This window comes from Oncorhynchus tshawytscha, linkage group LG28 (genome assembly GCF_018296145.1).
Source record: "Oncorhynchus tshawytscha isolate Ot180627B linkage group LG28, Otsh_v2.0, whole genome shotgun sequence".
NCBI lineage: Eukaryota > Metazoa > Chordata > Actinopteri > Salmoniformes > Salmonidae > Oncorhynchus > Oncorhynchus tshawytscha.
Window position 1 is genome coordinate 12,171,297 of NC_056456.1, and position 21,297 is coordinate 12,192,593.

General features: G+C 41.4%; 1 protein-coding gene across 2 annotated transcripts in view; it reads left to right on the forward strand.

The window, feature by feature from the left end:
- LOC112226734 (zinc finger protein 263) overlaps positions 1-19,909 on the forward strand; it is a 33,427-nt gene extending 13,518 nt beyond the window's left edge. Inside the window, exons 1-4 of one of the 2 annotated variants that reach the window (XM_024391252.2) lie at positions 15,231-15,666; positions 15,751-15,851; positions 16,010-16,124; positions 18,240-19,909. In XM_024391252.2, the coding sequence (XP_024247020.1) occupies positions 15,459-15,666; positions 15,751-15,851; positions 16,010-16,124; positions 18,240-19,372 (1,557 nt within the window). In that variant the 5' untranslated portion in view covers positions 15,231-15,458 and the 3' untranslated portion in view covers positions 19,373-19,909. Of the gene's footprint in view, positions 1-15,230; positions 15,667-15,750; positions 15,852-16,009; positions 16,125-18,239 lie in introns of those variants that run through there. The other variant, XM_024391251.2, reaches the window with a different exon arrangement.
- The last annotated feature ends 1,388 nt before the right edge of the window (positions 19,910-21,297 follow it).

The following is a 21,297-nucleotide window of genomic DNA, read 5'->3' on the forward strand; positions in this document are numbered from 1 at the left end:
ATGTGCCATGTAAAAAAGCTAATGTTTAAGTTCCTTGCTCAGAACATGAGAACATATGAAAGCTGGTGGTTCCTTTTAACAGGAAGACGTTTTAGGTTGTAGTTATTATAGGATATATAGGACAATTTCTCTCTATATGATTTGTATTTCATATACCTTTGACTATTGGATGTTCTTATAGGCACTTTAGTATTGCCCGTGTAACAGTATAGCTTCCATCCCTCTCCTCGCCCCTACCTGGGCTCGAACCAAGACCACATCGACAACAGCCACCCTCGAAGCAGCGTTACCCATCGCTCCACGAAAGCCGTGGCCCTTGCAGAGCAAGGGGAACAACCACTCCAAGTCTCAGAGCGAGTGACGTTTGAAACGCTATTAGCGTGCACCCCGCTAACTAGCTAGCCATTTCACATCGGTTACACCAGCCTTATCTCGGGAGTTGATAGGCTTGAAGTCATAAACAGCACAATGCTTGAAGCACAGCGACAAGCTGCTGGCAAAACGCACAAAAGTGCTGTTTGAATGAATGCTTACGAGCCTACTGGTGCCTACCATCGCTCAGTCAGACTGCTTTATCAAATCATAGACTTAATTATAACATAATAACACACATAAATACGAGCATTAGGTCATTAATATGGTCGAATCCGGAAACTATCATCTCGAAAACAAGATGTTTATTCTTTCAGTGAAATACGGAACTGTTGCGTATTTTATCTAACGGGTGGCATCCATAAGTCTAAATATTCCTGTTACATTGCACAAACTTCAATTGACTCTGCGTGCAATGATCGCAAGAGAAGTGACACAATTTCACCTGGTTATTATTGCCTGCTAACCTGGATTTCTTTTGGCAAAATATGCAGGTTTAAAAATATATACTTCTGTGTATTGATTTTAAGAAAGGCATTGATGTTTATGGTTAGGTACACATTTGAGTAAGACAGTCCTTTTTCGCGAATACGCACCGCATCGATTATATGCAACGCAGGACACGCTAGATAAACTAGTAATATCATCAACCATGTGTAGTTAACTAATGATTATGATTAATTGATTGTTTTTATAAGATAAGTTTAATGCTAGCTAGCAACTTACCTTGGCTTCTTACTGCATTTGCGTAACAGGCAGTCTCCTCATGGAGTGCAATGTAATCAGGTGGTTAGAGCGTTGGACTAGTTAACCCTAAGGTTGCAAAATTGAATCCCTGAGCTGACAAGGTAAAAATCTGTCATTCTACCCCTGAACAAGGCAGTTAACCCACCGTTCCTAGGCCGTCATTGAAAATAAGAATGTGTTCTTAACTGACTTGCCTCGTTAAATAAAGGATAAATAAAGGTGTACAAAAATAAAATAAATACGTTCGGCCAAACCGGTGTTCAAAAATACAGATTTCCAATTGTTATGAAAACTTGAAATCGGCCCTAATTAATCGGCCATTCCGATTAATTGGTCGACCTCTAGTTAAAACAGAGGTCGCTTACAATTGTAATGTAATATGTGTAAGAGTCTTTCCTCTACCCTCTTTTTCCTCATGTTAATGCTAGTTTAATGAAAATGCTTGTAAGTCATTTTCTATTAATCAAATGTATTTATATCAAATGTAGTTATATAGCCCTTCGGACGTCAGCTGATATCTCAAAGTGCTGTACAGAAACCCAGCCTAAAACCCCAAACAGCAAGCAATGCAGGTGTAGAAGCACGGTGGCTAGGAAAAACTCCCTAGAAAGGCCAAAACCTAGGAAGAAACCTAGAAAGGAACCAGGCTATGAGGGGTGGCCAGTCCTCTTCTGGCTGTGCCGGGTGGAGATTATAACAGAACATGGCCAAGATGTTAAAATGTTCATAAGTGACCAGCATGGTCAAATAATAATAATCACAGTAGTTCTCGAGGGTGCAGCAAATCAGCGCCTCAGGAGTCAATGTCAGTTGGCTTTTCATAGCCGATAATTAAGAGTATCTCTACCACTCCTGCTGTCCCTAGAGAGTTGAAAACAGCAGGTCTGGGACAGGTAGCACGTCCGGTGAAGAAGTCAGGATTCCATAGCCGCAGGCAGAACAGTTGAAACTGGAGCAGCAGCACGGCCAGGAGGACTGGGGACAGCAAGGAGTCATCATGCCAGGTAGTCCTGAGGCATGGTCCTAGGGCTCAGGTCCTCAGAGAGAAAGAAAGAGAGAATTAGAGAGAGCATACTTAAATTCACACAGGACACCGGATAAGACAGGAGAAGTACTCCAGATATAGCAAACTGACCCTAGCCCCCCGACACATAAACTACTGCAGCATAAATACTGGAGGCTGAGACAGGAGGGGTCAGGAGACACTGTGGCCCCATCCGATGATACCCCCAGACAGGGCCAAACAGGAAGGATATAACCCCACCCACTTTGCCAAAGCACAGCCCCCACACCACTAGAGGGATAACTTCAACCACCAACTTACCATCCTGAAACAAGGCCGAGTATAGCCTACAAAGATCTCTGCGACGGCACAACCCAAGGGGGGCCGCCAACCCAGACAGGAAGATCACATCAGTGACTCAACCCACTCAAGTGACGCACCCCTCCTAGGGACGGCATGAAAGGGCACCAGTAAGCCAGTGACTCAGCCCTGTAATAGGGTTAGAGGCAGAGAATCCCAGTGGAAATTAGGTTGAGACTTAGTCTCAAAAGGGAGGAAATTAAATAGTCATGCTATGTTTTACTGTTTAAAACCTCTTAAAGATCCACCCCTTTTTTTAAATGTTCACCTAAAATGACACCCAAATCTAACTGCCTATAGCTCAGGCATTGAAGCAAGGATATGCATACTCTTGATACCATTTGAAAGGAAACACCTTAAAGTCTGTGAATGTGAAATGAATGTAGTAGAATATAACACATTAGATCTGGTAAAAGAAAATACAAAGAGAAAAAAAGTTTTTTTTGTACAATCATCTTTGAAATGCAAGAGAAAGGCAATAATAATAATTATTAGTATTACAGTTATCCCAGCCCGGGCGCAATCTAGATTTTGGCCACTAGATGGCAGCAGTGTATGTGCGAAGTTTTAGACTGATCCAATGAACCATTGTATTTGTATTTATTTTTTATGTGCCTAATTGGTTTATTAATAACTTTACGTTCATAACTGTGCATGCATCTCAAAATTGTAAATTGGACAGTATAGTTAGATTAAATGCAGTGTGCTACAAAGTTGAACTATTTGGAAACCTCGCTCTTGCCCATATATACTGCCAAATTTATTATGTTACCTTTTTAGAATCCACTGTCTTTGGATTATCCCACCCCAAAATTTGTTCCACACCCATCGCCATGTAAAATTATCCGGGTATTGTTACTGGTCCCTTGTTCAAAGACAGTCGTATCGCTGCCTATTCTGCCAGTATCCCCACTAAATATAATACTTTTCCTGTTGTAAATTTTGCACTCACTCACCCTACAATCATTTTTCGAATGACCAATGGCCCTATACACTATGTTTCGGTATTTTTCTGCTACCCCATCAATATCCATGTTGATAACGGCTTTCAAACCTGCAATTAAAACATACGTACACATTTTATCAATCTACTGTTTTCGAATACCCATACTAATATACTGTATACTACATGCTTAATGAGTATATACTTCATACTATTAATGAATTTTAGTATACTGTAAACAAACGGTAACAAACAGTTGAGCTTCGCATGTCTACCGGAGGTTGATGCTGTTGCTATGCAGCCGCTTGTTAGCATAACAAATTACTAGTTAGTCCTTTTAAGATTTCGGTTGTTTTGGAAATTCAGACTGTTCAGAGCGTACACTGCCTGCTCTGGCCAAGGAGCAGGGTAGATACAAGCTCTCTGACCTCACAAAGGCAGTCAAGCATCCAAGCTACATGCTAAAGATGGCTAGCTTGCTAGCTACTTCCAGACACAAATAAGAGAACTCGTCACTCTGACCATACTACTCACCCAGCAGAGCTGGTTAGGCTTTTTCCATGTTATCCAAAGCGTTGGTGACTAGCTGTACTGCTGGCAACAATTTAATTACATTATTTCCCCCTGATGTTTACTGACACCTGCCATATTCAACGAGTGTTGAACATTCGTAAATAGATCAGTTATTCTGCGCTCTGGTACATTCAGTACATTTAGTTCTGAAATCGGAGGAGATAGCCAGAGCGAATATACGAAGCACCCAATATCCATTGGGAACGCACAACGACTATACCATTTAGCTAAGGTGAGAATGACGTGAATAATCAAGTCAATAAACGCTGGATAGCATATAGTTTAGTATACTGGCAGGTTCGATATATTAGTGGCCAACTAATGTTAGGTAGCTAGCTAACATACTGTATATTACCGGTACATACTGCTGTAATGATATGCTATGCGGTTCATAAGGATAGCGTAACAATGTGTCATAATTATTGAAAGCAATGAATTTGTATCCGCTCTCGCATATTTCCCCTCAGCAGGGAAATGCTGCCCAATTTTGTCCATGATTGGATTTTTTCATATTCGAGCCGAAATCGTAGAATACTCTAGCGCTTCTTTTAATGCCTATGTGGTTTTGCTATAGTTTACATCTTCCTGGCCCTGGCCTTAGTGTTTAGATTTACTCACTCACGGCACTAATATTTGCCAATTTAACAATTTTCTAAGGTAGTGATACCTGAGTAGCTATGGTATTTGTGCCTTTTAATTGGTAACGGTTTTGAACCAATACTGCAACGTCTGAATATATTACTGGGGCCTCATTTATAAAAAAAATCTTAAGATTTATACTTGAACTTAGTTGTAAGATCTTTTCTGACGGTGTGCTTACGTTTGATTCATAAAAGATACTGAGCATAAAAAAAACCTTTATTACGCAGGTTCTAAGAAGCCCATTTGTAACTTACGCAACTGTGATCTATACATCTCAAATTAACTTAAAATTGACGGTACCTGAACGTGCCTTACAATCAGTGATTTCCCTTTATAGAATGCGGGTTCAGTCAGGAATAGCCATGGACCAAAAGAGAAAAGCAAACTTTTTGGAAGACGAGGTCACAGCAATGGTAGAGGAGATTGAAGACAGGCAACACATATTATTCAGTGGACTAAATAGTGGGTTGACAAACAAAGCCAAACAGGTAGCTTGGGAGTGTGTTGCCGCTGCAGTGAATGAGGTGGGGCAGCAAGACAGAACTGTGGCTGATGTGAAAAAGAAATGGTCTGACCTTAAACTGCAAGGGAAAAAAAGAATTGCCATACACGTCAAAGTAAGGTTTTATAAATAACTTCTTATACGTGTTTTTCTGCGTAAGTCATACTTAAGATCAAAATTGATCGTAAGTCCATTTTATAAATGATGCCCCTGGAGAATGTGTTAATTTATTCAATCACACAGTGCAGCCAGTTGGGCTGATAGGGTCCATTGCCCATCCACAATATAAATCTCTTGTCAATACACACACTCAGGAAACAAAAACAAACACTGGTTAGGAACGTCTTACTTTTTCATAATTTGAAAATAGTAAAAATACCTTTTAATTACTCTGTCATTTAAAATGTTGTAGTGTTTAAATTTATAGCTGGTTTCCCAGTCATAACCAACTGTTTTACCAGTACACTGACTAATACATTTTCTTTTACAATATTTATTTATTTACATTTTTTGTTTCTTTGCAAAAGAGGCAATTAGTTGTATTTACAGATTTAAGATGGCATGAGGTTGATAGCCCGAGGGCTCAACCATCAAACTGCATTCACAACAGCAAACACTATAATGTGCTCTTTTCTGCAAGTTTCCATACATGTGACTTTCTGTAGATAGTAAACCCACGGGATGTCACATGCTGCGGTCGCAACCAAAGGGACCTTAGCTATATGCCCAGTCTTAAGTCCCGCAAAGTTAAGTTTGTATCAGGTTAGAAAACACAGCAGCATATAACAAGAGACATTCTTTAAACAGTAAAACTTGGGATAGCATGACTAATTATGTAATTTTACACGACATTTCCTCACTTTTGAGACATTCTAAGTTTTAAGGTTAAGTGTTACATTAGTTTGTAAGAGCCTTAACTTTAGGCTATTTACTGTATTACAAGAGCAACATTTGAATTGCGTTTGGTTGACAAGGCAACCAAATAGAAACATTTAAAGGATATGTACTATACCTGCTTGGATAGTTCCATCTGAGCCACTGGCTTAACTCCATTCTTTAACTTTTATTTTTGTTTGTGATGTGAATCCAACATATAATTTGTTAACTTATCAACAAGTTAATAGGCTATTTATTGTATTTCAAAAGTGATATTGAATTGTGTTTGGTTGTCAACACACCCAAATACAGGAGGCGAGAGAGTCAGCTTTGGGAGTGTGGAGAAGAGCAGTTTTGGTTGAGTGACCCGTCTTGAAGCCTGGCTGTTTAGGGTCAAGAAGACCGTCCTGAGAGAGATAGCGAGAGAGATGGTCAGAGACAGAATGCTCAAGTGTTTTGGAAAGAAAATAAAGATGGGATATCGGTCTGTAATTTTTGACATCAGGAGCCAAGTGTTAGTTTCTTGATGAGCGGAGCGCCTCGGGCCATTTTGAAATCAGGGGGGACGCAACCAATGATCAGGGATGAGGGAAGTGAGGAATGGGTCAAGGTCTGGAGAAGGGTATGGGGTCAAGTGGGCAGGTTGTTGGGCGGCCAGACCTCACTAGCCACAGTATTTCAGCTGGAGAGAGAAGGGAGAAAGAGTTCAAGGCGTAGGGTAGTTCTGTATGAGTGAGACTAGCTGAGTGAATGAGGAGCGGATGTCGTCAACCTTCTTTTCAAAGTGATTGACAAAGTCATCCACAGAGAGGGAGGGGGAATGGGGTGGAGGATTGAAGGAGGAGAAGATTCAAAATGGTTTCCTAGGGTTAGAGGCTTGAAATTTAGAGTGATAGAAAGTAGCTTTAGAAGCGGATTCATAGATAGAGAGGATGGAGTAAAAGGATGAAAGGTTCTCTGGAAGTTTCGTTTTCCTCCATTTTCGCTCAGCTGCCTGCAGCCCTGTTCTGTAAGGTCACAATGAGTCACTCAGCCACGGAGCAGGAGTGAATAGCCGAGCCAGCCGGGAGGAAAGGGGACAATGCGAGTCAAATGATGCGGAAAGGGAGGAGAGTAGGGTCAAATAGACAGGAGGGAGAAAGATTTAGCAAAAGGGAGAGATGATAGGGTAGAAGAGGGGAGACTAGTGGGAGAGCGAGCGACGATTGCGACAGTGCATGACCATCTAGGTAGGGGCTGAGTTGCTAGTGTTGGAGGAGAGGGAGACACAAAAGGAAAAAAAGTAGTGATCAGAGACCTGGAGGGGGTTGTAGTGAGATAAGTAGGCGAACAGCCTCTAGTAAAGATGAGGTCAAGTGTATTGCCTGCCATGGGAGTGGATTGGGAAAGGGTGAGGTCCAAAGAGGCAAGGAGGGGAAAGTGAGAGTTGGAAATAAATAAATTGAAGGCAGACATCGGGAGGTTAAAGTCGGCAAGTACGGAGAGCGGTGAGCCGTCATCAGGAAGAAATGAGCTTATCAAAGTGTCAAGCTCATTGAGGAACTCTCTAAGGGCACTTGAGGAGCGATAGAGGACAAAAATATTAAGCTTGAGTGGACAAGTGACAGTGACATCATGGAATTCAAATGAGGAGATGGACAGGTGAGTGTGAGAGGAAAGAGGTGAAAAGAGTAGCTCTGTTCCACCCCTGCGATGACCAAATGCCCTCGGATTATGAGAGAAAGCGAAGTCAGATGAAGAGAGAGCAGCTGGAATAGCAGTGTTCTCTGGTGTGATTCGTTCTCTATCAGTGCCAAAAGTCACGGGACTGAAAGGCAGCATAGGCTGAGATGAACTTGTCATTCTTGACCACAGATTGACAGTTACAAACGCTGCCAGGGAACGGTAATTCCACATGGGTTGTGCGTACAGGGTACACTAAATGATACATTTGTATTTATTTATTCAATTAGTCAAGTCAATTATGAACAAATTCTTATTTTACAATGACGGCCTGCCCCAGCCATACTCTCCCTTAACCCTGATGACGCTGAGCCAATTGTGCGCCGCCCTATGGGACTCCCGATTATGGGCGGTTGTGATACAGCCTGGGATCGAACCAGGGTCTGAGAACCAGGGTCTAAGGCACTGAGATGCAGTGCCTTAGACTGCTGCGCCACTCTGGAGCCCAAAAGGGTTGCAGCCAAGTGGTGGGGAGCGTCTGTAACGCCTACAAGGAGAGGAGCGAACAGGTGTAGAGAACACACACATAGTTGCCAGACCTAGTCTGGCTTTAATTCCAAGTTGTTTACAAATTAATAATTGATATGTTGGATTCACGTCTCCATCTCAACCAAAACTATCCCATAGGTGGTGCTGCCCATCGTTGTCCCCCACAATAAAATCGGGGAGGGAACTGTGAGTCTGTGTCTGTAAATTAGTCACACGCGATATCTCAGACAGCACTGGCTCGATTTTGAAGAAAACATTTTTGACAAAAAATGATGCGTCTTGCCTGCATCATTCGTAGGGGAAGACATGTTTACTGTTGCCTTGGGTCTGTACATTTTGCCATGTTATAGTTTTTCTCCAATAGTTTCAACTGTTTTCAAACACTCTCTACAGAATAAAACCTACTTCCCTCTTTTTCTGTTCCTTTCCCCTACCTATGGTTTCTCAGAACTCAAGAATTCCTGAAGCATCACCTTGACAAGATAGCTTCTTGTTCCTCAAACATCAATATGCATGCCTGGAACCTCGCGGCAGGTAGCCTAGTGGTTAGAGCGTTGGGCCAGTAACTGAAAGGTTGCTAGATCGAATTCCCGAGCTGACAAGGTAAAAATCTGTTGTTCTGCCCCTGAACAAGGCAGTTAACCCACTGTTCCTAGGCTGTCATTGTAAATAAGAATTTGTGCTTAACTGACTTGCCTAGTTAAATAAATAAATTGTTTGGGCTCCAAACCTTCTCAGGTGTGTGCATTTATCTATGTCTGCCATGCTGTCATAGTGACTGGATAACTGGCTGTGTTTGAGGTCCAAACAGTCTGGTGAGTTTGTGTCTGTATACTGTATTTTCTTTGATAATGCAATCTTCCAATTTCCATGCTTGTTTTTTGATTATTAATTGTATTTTATTATTACCTCCAGAGAGTCCTCACAACCTTGACTGGGTAAAGTTCATGATGCAGTGCACCTTAACAAGGGCCTCAGGACCAGTGGAAGCAAAATAGCTCCATAACTTCAAAGATTCATCACCATATTGTACAGTATGGTGTTATTTTCTGCTTGTGTATTCTATTTGCATGTCATCCAACAAATGTAAATACCTGGAGTTTGCTAAATGGCATTGGCATTTGGAGTGGAACCGGTGCTTTGGTAGGATGACATGAAAATAGAGATATTTTGCCACCTGTGTGTAAATCAGCTATAATGCATGTGCTATGCAATAGTTAGGGGAGACTGGGGGCAATTGTTACAGTTTTGTCTTTTAATCTATTGCTCAGCTATCACTTTAACTAGGCCAGTAATCTTTTTATTTATTAACTTACACCGGTCTCCTAATCATTCATACCGTTTATATGTCTGTACTGTACATAGATGGTCGGATCACAATATTGATTTTAATCAGAAATGTCCAGACCTTACATTTGCCCCTGTGCCAGAGGCAATTGTAACAGTAGCTGGAGCAAAACGTAACACCTAAAAAAAAAAAATCCACTTAACTTAAAAAATATTAATGTTTTTGAATTATATTGTGATAGACAATAATTACGGTAACACCCATGTTTGTGCATGACCGTTCGGGTTCCTCTCGACATCATCTGTGCCCTGTTTTCCAAAAGTATCTTAAGGCTAAGTTCATCGTTAGAAATATGAACTTAGCCTTAAAATGCTTTTGGGAAACCTGGCCCAGAATAGTCTTATGGTGCCCAGATCATATCTGTTTACAACTTATTTAGCACTCTACAGGACCCAAAGTCTATTTAAAGTTGAATTTGTATAAGTCATGTATAATTCATACAATCTTAAAGTTAAAATCACTTGTTTCATTCGGCTGCTTGGCTCAGGGTAATTTTAACACTGCATTACCATTGCACCCAACCCAGCAGTCATGACAAAACCTCATGCCTAGTAAGAGACAACAAGTGACACGTCATTCATGTCAATGTTTTTCCCTCATCCATCTACATACACACAATTCCCCATAACAACATAGAGAAAACATATTTTTAGAAATGTTTTAATACTTTATTGAAATACAGAAATATCTCATCTAAGTATTCACACCCCTGAGTCAATATTTTGTCGAAGCACTTTTGGCAGTGATTAAAGCTGTGAGTATTTCTGGGTAAGTATATCTAAGATCTTTCCACACCTGGATTGTGCAACATTTGCCTATTTATTATTTTCACATTTCTTCAAGCTTGAAATTGGTTGTTGATCATTGCTAGACAACCATTTTCAGGTCTTGCCATAGATTTTCAAGTAGGTTTAAGCCAAAACTGTAACTTGATCTCTGAGGAACATTCACTGTCTTCTTGGTTAGCAACTCCGGTGTAGATTTGTCCTTGCGTTTTAGGTTATTGTCCCGCTGAAAGGTGAATTCATCTTCCAGTGTCTGGTGGAAAGCAGACTGACCCATGTGCTTCACCACATTTTTTTGCAGTATTAATTTAGTGCCTTGATGCAAACAGGATTAATGTTTTGAATATTTTTATTCTATACATGCTTCCTTCTTTTCACTCTGTCAATTAGGTTAATATTGTGGAGTAACTACAATGTTGTTGATCCATCCTCAGTTTTCTCCTATCACATCAATTAAACTCTGTAACTATTTTAAAGTCACCATTGGCCTCATGGTGAAATCCCTAAGCGGTTTCCTTTCTCTCCAACAACTGAGTTAGGAAGGATGCCTGTATCTTTGTAGTGACTAGGTGGTTTGATACACTACATGACCAAAGTATGTGAACAGTGGACACCTGCTCGTCGAACATCTCATTCCAATATCATAAACATCAATATGGAGTTGGTCCCCCCTTTGCTGCAATAACAGCCTCCACTCTTCTGAGAAAGCTTTCCACTTGATGTTGAAACATTTCTGCATGGACTTGCTTCCATTCAACCACAAGCATTCGTGAGGTCGGCACTGATGTTGGGTGATTAGGCCTGGCTCGTAGTCGGCGTTACAATTCATCCCATGTGTTTGATGGAGTTGAGGTCAGGGCTCTGTGCAGGCCAGTCAAGTTCTTCCACATCGATATCGACAAACCATTTCTGTATGGACCTCGCTTTGTGCACAGGGGCATTGTTATGCTGAAACAGGAAAGGGCCTTCCCCAAACTGTTGCCACAAAGTTGGAAGCACAGAATAGTCTCGAATGTTATTGTCTGCTGTAGCGTTAAGATTTCCCTTCACTGGAACTAAGGGGCCTAGCACAAACCATAGCCCCAGACCATTATTCCTCCTCCACCAAACTTTACAGTTGTCACTATGCATCCGCCGAACCCAGAGTTGTCCGTCGGATTGCCAGATGGTGAAGCATGATTCATCACTCCAGAGAACAAGTTTCCACTGCTCCAGAGTCCAATGGTGAAGAGCTTTACACCACTCTAGCTGACACTTAGCATTGTGCCTGGTGTTCTTAGGCTTGTAACCGGCTGCTCGGCCATGGAAACCCATTTCAAGAAGCTCCCTGTGAACAGTTCTTGTGCTGATGTTGCTTCCAGAGGCAGTTTGGAACTCGGAAGTGAGTGTTGCAAATGAGGACAGGCAATTTTTACGCCCATCAGCACTCAGTGGTCCCATTCTGTGAGCTTGTGCGGCCTACCACTTCGCGGCTGAGCCATTGTTGCTCCTAGACGTTTCCACTTCACAATAACAGCACTTACAGTTGATCGGTGCAGCTTTAGAAGGGCAGAAATTTGGCTTGTTGGAAAGGTGGCATCCTATGACGGTGCCACGTTGAAAGTCACTGAGCTCTTCAGCAATGGGTGTGGCTGAAATAGCCGAATCCACTAATTTAAAGAGGTGTCCATATTCTTTTGAATACATACTGTACATCATCCAAATAGTAATTAATAACTTCACCATGCTCAAAGGGCGATTCCAAAATCCAAATGTCCTTTCCCCAACTATGTGTAGGTGCCCTTCTTTGCGAGGCATTGGAACACTTTTGTGGTCTTTGTGGTTGAATCTTTGTTTGAAATTCCCTGCTCAACTGAGGGACCTTACAGATAAAGGGGTACAATGCTTATTGATTTATTGACATTTCAGCTTTTCAGTTTTAATTCATTTGTAAAAAAAAATCAAAAAACATAATTCCACTTTGATATTATGCAGTACTATGTGTAGGCCTGTGGCAAAAAATTATATTTAATCAATATGAAATTCAGGCTGAATGTGGAATGTAGAAAAGGTCAATGGGTGTGAATTCTTCCTGAAGGTACAATGGAGCTTGCATGGCTGATGAAAATTATTCTAGTTTGAACTATTGGACATTAATACTCAGGGCAGTATATGAAAAATACAGCCAGTGGTTAAAAAAAAATTGTGAGATATTTGGCTGTAACTTTCAAGCAGGGGGACAACCCAGATGGGCATGTACTGGGTGAGTTTCATCACTCTAGCTTGTATATGTTTATAGAAATTCAAGGTGTTACAATTGCCCCCTGTTAAAATTGCCACCCCCCCCCCCCGTCTCCCATACTTGAAATATATAATGAAATTAAGTTTATTTGAAGTTTACAGCTGTGTGTCAAACAAGTTATATACCTTTTAATAAATACCATACCACATTTTCAGAATGGTTTCATTAGGTTGTGTCGATGAGAATGGAGATTACAATATTAATGACGATATTTGATCATAAACCATGAGTTGTTAAGAATGGTTGAAGAACGTGTTTTTGTATTTTACATTTTACCACAGTGCGTCGTGCATTATGCATCTATAGCATTTTATGTATTAATAACAACGTAGAATTAGGAATGAGAATATTAGAATGGACATGCACCTTCTTTTGATGGTCTAAAGATCAGCCATTTTGGTCAAGGAGTTGGCCAATCATAGACCTAGTGGTGTTAGACAGAATGTCGAGACCCTGCCTGTGGGGGGGAAAACTGTGGTTACCTAGGTTACCCCATTGGCACACAGCAAAAACGTAACCTTTTTCAAACGCTATTTTCTTATTTGCTTGTTTTAGTCAATTACAAAACTACATTTAAGAAAAGTACAACATGCCTAAAGAATACTTTTCAACATTGTCTGCTCCCTAGCATTCTCACTACTTAGAACATTTTTATATTGTAAGGCTTTCTTCATGCCCCTTTTCATTAGTTATTTAACCAGGTAGGCAAGTTGAGAACAAGTTCTCATTTACAATTGCGACCTGGCCAAGATAAAGCAAAGCAGTTCGACACATACAACAACACAGAGTTACACAGGGAGTAAAACAAACATACAGTCAATAATACAGTAGAAAAATAAGTCTATATACGATGTGAGCAAATGAGGTGAGATAAGAGGTAAAGGCAAAAAAAGGCCATGGTGGCAAAGTAAATACAATATAGCAAGTAAAACACTGGAATGGTAGATTTGCAGTGGAAGAATGTGCAATGTAGAGATATAAATAATGGGGTGCAAAGGAGCAAAATAAATAAATAAATACAGTAGGGGGAGAGGTAGTTGTTTGGGCTAAATTATAGATGGGCTATGTACAGGTGCAGTAATCTGTGAGCTGCTCTGACAGCTGGTGCTTAAAGCTAGTGAGGGAGATAAGTGTTTCCAGTTTCAGAGATTTTTGTAGTTTGTTCCAGTCATAAAGGACTGATAATGATGCTAGCAGCCACTTGAGTGAGTAGCTAGCTAGCTAGCTACCGACCCGAACGTGAAGCTAGCCAAGACCAACAACACAAACAAACAAACAGACTATACAGTCACATGTAGTGAATGGAGTTACAAATGGTCTGTACTAAACAAGTTTCCCACTTTCCCACACCTAATAGCTTGAAGCCATAGGGCTCTTGTCACAGGCTCTATTTCCCTATGTAGCATTGCAAACCGTAGGTGAGGATTTTTGACCTGGCTACATGTACATTGAACAACAAAGCAGCTTTTCGGCATGATTTGTTATTTCTGTGTAACAAAAAAATCTACGACGAAGTTGCCTCTTTTACAATGGGGGTCAATAAGAAAGAATGTTAGTTTTCACCAATCTGTAAGCGTGGTTGAGGGGAATTTCTTATTATTATGTGAATACCGACTGAGACTATGGTTTGACAGTGCTGTGATAAGATATTGTGTAAAGTAATGAATTTGAAATTATGCCAACATTCCATTCAAACAATGCAATCAATCCACAGCCATACAATGGCTGAAATCAGTTCATGACAGGATATTATAAACTGGGTGGTTTGAGTCCTGAATGCTGATTGGCTGAAAGCTGTGGTATATCTGACCGTATACCATTGGCATGGGTTACTGTTTTCACTGTTCTAATTACATTGGTAACCAGTTTATAATAGCAATAAGGCACCTCGGGGGTTTGTGGTTGCGTCGTGCATAAGAACAGCCCTTAGCCATGGTATATTGGCCAAATACCACACCTCCTCGGGGCTTATTGCTTAAGTAGCACTCACAGCTTTCACAAGAAAACAAGAATTTAGACATTGGTCTGTTTACATATATTTTAGGGGCTATTTATACAGCAAATTGGTATAAAACCAGTGTAAACTGTATTTCTAATTTTAGGTTGACAATCATCTTATTACACAATTTCTGATATACGTATATTACATACCTTACTTTTTATTTTCCTGCATAAGTAAATTATGCCTCTTACTGCCATTCATTCCAATTAGGCTGGTTTGGATTTCTAGATACCAAAATGGCTGCTATTTTAGAGTTAATGAAATAGCCCGCTATAGTAATTTAATATGGTATCCATGTTAATAACTTGCACTGCATTCCACTCCACCTTCTACTTCTACTAAAATAAAAACGTAAACGTCTTCTTTTTTGGGGCAATATATGGGTACCCTACAAGCAGACTAGACAGAACATAGTATTTGTCTTGCCAGTGCTAATTCTACCAATTTCAAAGGGCTGTTGCAGTCTCATATTTACGGTAATAAATATTTACGTCACGATTTGAGCCGAAGTGAGTTTGCTATTGCGCACGGATCTTCCGCCTTAAAACATTGGGAACATCCCAATTGCTACTTCTGGTAAGTCTCTCCTCGTCTCCTTCTCAAAACCCATTGGATCAGAAGGTCAGAGGGGCGGGACCTCTGGCTTTTTCGTTCAATGGGTTTTGAGAAGGAGACCAGAAGAGAGGACGCGAGGAGGATCGTATTGAGATTGCCATTTATCAACATTACGTATTGATATTGCACATTAGCTTGTAAATTGTAGCTTATTTACTTCACACAGAGAATAGAAATCTGTCATTTGGACTAGACAAGATGGCCAGCTGCAATTTTCAGTCGCAGTTGGTATCTATTATGGAGGTATTAGCTAAAGCAGCTGTAGCAGAAATAAACAAACGTGTTGATGATAGCTGTGCAGTTATACGGTTGGAAATGACCCAAAGCCAGCAAGATATTGATGTACTGAAAAGGAAGTGTCAAATGATGGAAAGCGAGCTGAAGAAGACACGAGTCAGGAGAAAAGGTAGTAGATGTGTTATTCATGAAATATTGTGTGTGAATATCTGACTGAATACAATTATTAATTATTTTTTACCCATGGCATCAGAGAGATCGTCATATCCAGTCAATATTGTTTTGAACAAGCAAAGGAGTAACTCACAGTGGAGACATGGAGAAATGGCTGTTGAAGAGGACTCTCAACCCCAGGTGTGATACATCACCTTTTACAATTACAGAGACCTGACCTCTTGGATCAATTCTGTTATTGGAATATCAGGAGAATTTACAGCTTTTGTGTGATTCATGGGTATGAGAAGGGTTAGATATGGTGTGTCCAGAATGATAACCTCAGTCCCCTGTTACAGCCTACAGATGTGGAGCAGAGAGCAGAGACTGAACCCATACTGATCAAAGATGAGGAGATGGCAGAGGATGTGTGGAAAACGGACCCTCAGGAAGAGCTCAGGATCACTGGAGAGGGTGGGTGCGACCATAAGGGGTACTTCTCTGTCTATGGAAGACTGTGGGTGTGGTGGTATGCGTGTTCACTGGCGTCAGTTCCGCTTAACCTAGGGCAGGGGCAGGGGCAGGGGTTCCCAAACATTTTTGATCGCTGAAAACTCTCGTGAACCCAACCATGTGAAAAAAATGATGTAATTAACAGCCAATGTTTACTTTTTTTTTGGGGGGGGGGGTCTATAGGAGTCAATTGAAAAACATTCTAACAATATTTCTGATTGTCTTCTCAACTCATCATCACATATGTTTAATGTGGGGCTAGGACCGTCAATTGCAAATTAGTGTATCTCACCACCACTAATGAGATGGGTGTTCTTGATGCATGTCGTGTCAGAGCTTCTCAAAGTCAGGGGGCGTGGTCGACAGTGCGCAACTCGTCTCTGCTGTCACATCCAACCAGGACGAGAGCGCTGAATCCAGCTTCACACAGATATGAGCTGGCGAAGGGTACCATGAGTTGTATGGTGCTTTCAAGACAACTGGGAACTCTGAAAAATACGAGGTCAAATCATGAAGTCAGTATAATTCAGGTCGGATAGCTCTAGAAAGAGGCTCGAGTTGCCGAGTTGGAATTCCAACGATTTTTGTGGAAGTCTAAACTCATTTACTGCATTTCTACACAATTTAAAAACTCTAAAATGCTACTTGAAGGACAGCAAAAACAAACAAAAATGACCCTAGCCATTAATTATCACCTCAATATTAGGTTTAAAGGTCTGTGAAATGGCATATACTGTACAATATCAACCACAACTCAACCTCATCATTAAGTGACTCATTTACTTGTGGAACGGCGCACACAGTGCAACATGAAATAGATGCATAATGCAGATAGCGACTTCAAATGCTGACATCCGTAGGTGGCGCATGAGTTTTAAGTTTGGAAAGCTATTTTTTCAGCATAAAATTGCACCTTTTATAATAAAGGATTGCATGCATCTATCTTTGCATTTGCAGACGAATGTAAGATATCACATTAGGAATAGTAGCTTGAGTTGATTGCACAGTCATCATTTTATGTAACTAAATCACTGTTAGCAAATCAGACCGTTCTGAACAATGTATGCCTGAGCACGTAGTGACATAGAGTAGGTCTAATCAGAGACGTTTCTTTGCAGAGGAAAAATGTGGTCTTTTATAAACTCATTTCATGCAATTCTACTACACTTTACATTACTGGAGACATAAGCAACATCATGTTTTAATATGGCACATTAGTAGTCATTGTAAATAATCATTTATTCTTGACTGACTTGCCTAGTTAAATAAAGGTTAAATTAACAATTAAAAAATACAATTAAAATAGCCTAATCTGCTGACTGACAAACGGATCACTAAAAATGACCTTGTCTTGAATGCAACCATCTAATCTAGGCCGAAGAAAGTGGGAGACACAAACTGTACAATATGATGTCCATCTAGCCTGTAAGAGGACACTATTTTTCACCCCCAAAAAACTTTAGTGGTACTGAGGGCCGATGCCCTCTGCTGGTGCCAATAAGAGAAGAGACTGTTCGCTCAATTGGGAGTTGGGAATTTTGATAACTAGAGACAGGTTAGCCTCTTTTCTTTGAAAAGAGAAGACAGCGATAGTTTAGAAAGCAAATGGCTATGTTTTTCCTACGATTTTGTATTTTGAAATATTGTGATAGGCATATTTCTATTAAACTGCTTTTCACTGACCGCTGCAACATAACAATCAGCTATTTGGTAGGCTATTTGCTGCACACGCTGATGGGCAGGCTGGCAGCTTCTCTCTGAGGGAAGCTTCGCATGGTCCTAAAGCCAGCCAATCTATGTGATAAACAGCTGTTGCTTTTTAATCGCCATTGGAATGATTAAGTCTACTTTTTGGTAGCCTACTTTTACAATTTTAGTCTTGACCTAGGACATAGTGACTGCCATACCCAACTGACGCCCCTGTGCACGTTCCAAATGGCTACATTGGTGTTGAGTGTTTTATGTTCTGGCATATGGAGTGCACGTACACACTCAGTCAATTCTAAAGCAGTCATGTTTTGCAACCGTTAAGGGTCTTTTGTAATGTTTATTTTTTGTTTATTCCCAAATATTTAGTTTCTAGTTCCAAGGCTGGGCAACCACAATCCTTTGAGCAACAGCCCTGTGATGATGACTTCATTTCACAACCCAACATATCTTCTGAAGACTCAGTGGAACATTGCCCCAATTCTGATGGTCCAAAGGAACCAGGCACACCCCGGCTCACATCTACAGAGGTGTTTAGCACAGAGCAGCACGGGCCAAATGAGGACTCACTAGAGCTAGTGATGGTGAAGGAGGAGAAAGAGGAGGAGCTGGATCAGACCACGGCCCTGGCAGGACTTGACCAGTTAGTCATGGATGAGACTGATGGGCAGCTGTGGACCTCTGTGGATCCAGGCAGAGACACTGACCCTGATGGCCACCCAGATTTCTCCTTTCGTGGCGCAGAAGAGTACTCTCAGAATATCTCAATTTTTCCATCTCACAGTGGGCTCCCATCCCTACCTACTATGACAGATGATGTAGGACCATCGCTTCACTCTAGAGGGAAATCACATGCTAACATGTTCAGTACAGCAGCACACATGAAAAAACATGTCAGGACATTGGCTGATGAGACTAGACAACAGATGCCAGAAGGACAGAGCAGCGAGACGCTGAACTCAAATAATGATGGAAATAGTTTAGCTCTACAGCCAAGGCAGCATCAGCACAGGGCTTCAGAAGCAACCGTGAGAATGAGTGAGTGCATGACAGGGTCAAACATGGCCACCACCTCCACCTTCTCTGGATACAGCCTGAGTCGCAGTAGTTTTAACATGGTGAAGAGAATGAGGACTCAGTGGAGGTCAGGCGGCACCACTGAGAGGCGTTTCAGCTGCACCTTCTGTGGGAAGAGCTTCCAGCGTTTCAGCCAGCTCAAAGAACACCTCCGGAGTCACACCGGAGAGAAACCGTACACCTGCGAACAGTGTGGCAGGAGTTTCACCAAGCAGTGCAACCTGATCAGACATGCTGTTGTCCACAGCGGGGAGAAGCCCTACGAGTGCACACAGTGTGGGAAATGCTTCACCCGGCGCTCCAGTATGAAGTCACATCAGAGAACTCACATAGGAGAGAGTCCAGTGTCTCAAAATGTGGTACCTGCATACCCTGGGGATCCACACACAAGTTTAATGTTGTCTCAGACGAGATGGAACAAATAGTAACATAATTGTATCATTTTTTGGTAACATTTTATTTGTGAAAATGTAAGGCAGAAGTTATTTTGAGACATTTTGACAAGCTTTTCCTCTCTATATATATTTTTTTGACTGTTGACTGCACCTCACTTTCATTTTAACAACCTATTTACAACTGGTAACATTGTGTATTTGTACCACAAAATCATAAAAAACATGTTTATATTCAATTAAAAATAATATATATTAGAGTCATTTAGGAGCCATTTAGGATGTATTGTCTAGTTCGTGTTTTTCTTTCTGGGATGTCACTTGCCACAAGGGGACAGTCTCATATCAGGTCAGGTTAACTCAACTTGATTTCTCAAGTTATATTTCCCCTGACTCTGTTGCTGCCTTAAAATGTTAAAGGTGCACTATGCAGAAATCGCTCCGCCATTTCCTGGTTGCGAAAATTCTAATAGTGTGCCTAATTTCAGTTGGTGACAAAACAAGCAAGTAATAGTGTAGAGAATCATTGTACAGTCGTGGCCAAAAGTTTTGAGAATGACACAAATATTAATTTTCACCAAGTTTGCTGCCTCAGTTTGTATGATGAATGGCAATTTGCATATACTCCAGAATGTTATGAAGAGTCATCAGATGAATTGCAATTAATTGCAAAGTCCCTCTTTGCCATGCAAATGAACTGAATCCCCAGAAAACATTTCCACTGCATTTCAGCCCTGCCACAAAAGGACCAGTTGACATCATGTCAGTGACTCTTTCGTTAACACAGGTGTGAGTGTTGACGAGGACAAGACTGGAGATCACTCTGTCATGCTGATTGAGTTTGAATAACAGACTGGAAGCTTCAGAAGGAGGGTGGTGCTTGGAATCATTGTTCTTCCTCTCAACCATGGTTACCTGCAAGGAAACACGTGCGGTCATCATTGCTTTGCACAAAAAGGGCTTCACAGGCAAGGATATTGCTGCTAGTAAGAATGCACCTAAATCAACCATTTATCGGATCCTCATGAACTTCAAGGAGAGTGGTTCAATTGTTGTGAAGAAGGCTTCAGGGAGCCCAAGAAAGTTCAGCAAGCGCCAGGACCGTCTCCTAAAGTTGATTCAGCTGTGGGATCGGGGCACCACCAGTACAGAGCTTGCTCAGGAATGGCAGCAGGCAGGTGTGAGTGCATCTGCACGCACAGTGAGGTGAAGACTTTTGGAGGATGGCCTGGTGTCAAGAAGGGCAGCAAAGAAGCCACTTCTCTCCAGGAAAAGCCTCAGGGACAGACTGATATTCTGCAAAAGGTACAAGGATTGGACTGCTGAGGACTGGGGTAAAGTCATTTTCTCTGATGAATCCCCTTTCCAATTGTTTGGGGCATCTGGAAAAAAGCTTGTCCGGAGAAGACAAGGTGAGCGCTACCATCAGTACTGTGTCATGCCAACAGTAAAGCATCCTGAGGCCATTCATGTGTGGGCTTGCTTCTCAGCCAAGGGAGTGGGGTCACTCACAATTTTGCCTAAGAACACAGCCATGAATAAAGAATGGTACCAGCACATCCTCCGAGAGTAACTTCTCCCAACCTTCCAGGAACAGTTTGGTGACGAACAATGTATTTTCCAGCATGATGGAGCACCTTGCCATAAGGCAAAAGTGATAACTAAGTGGCTCGGGGAACAAAACATCGATAATTTGGGTGCATTGCCAGGAAACTCCCCAGACCTTAATCCCATTGAGAACTTGTGGTCAATCATCAAGAGGCGGGTGGACAAACAAAACCCCACAAATTCGGACAAACTCCAAGCATTGATTATGCAAGAATGGGCTGCCATCAGTCAGGATGTGGCCCAGAAGTTAGTTGACAGCATGCCAGGGTGGATTGCAGAGGTCTTGAAAAAGAAGGGTCAACACTGCAAATATTGACTCTTTGCATCAACTTCATGTAATTGTCAATAAA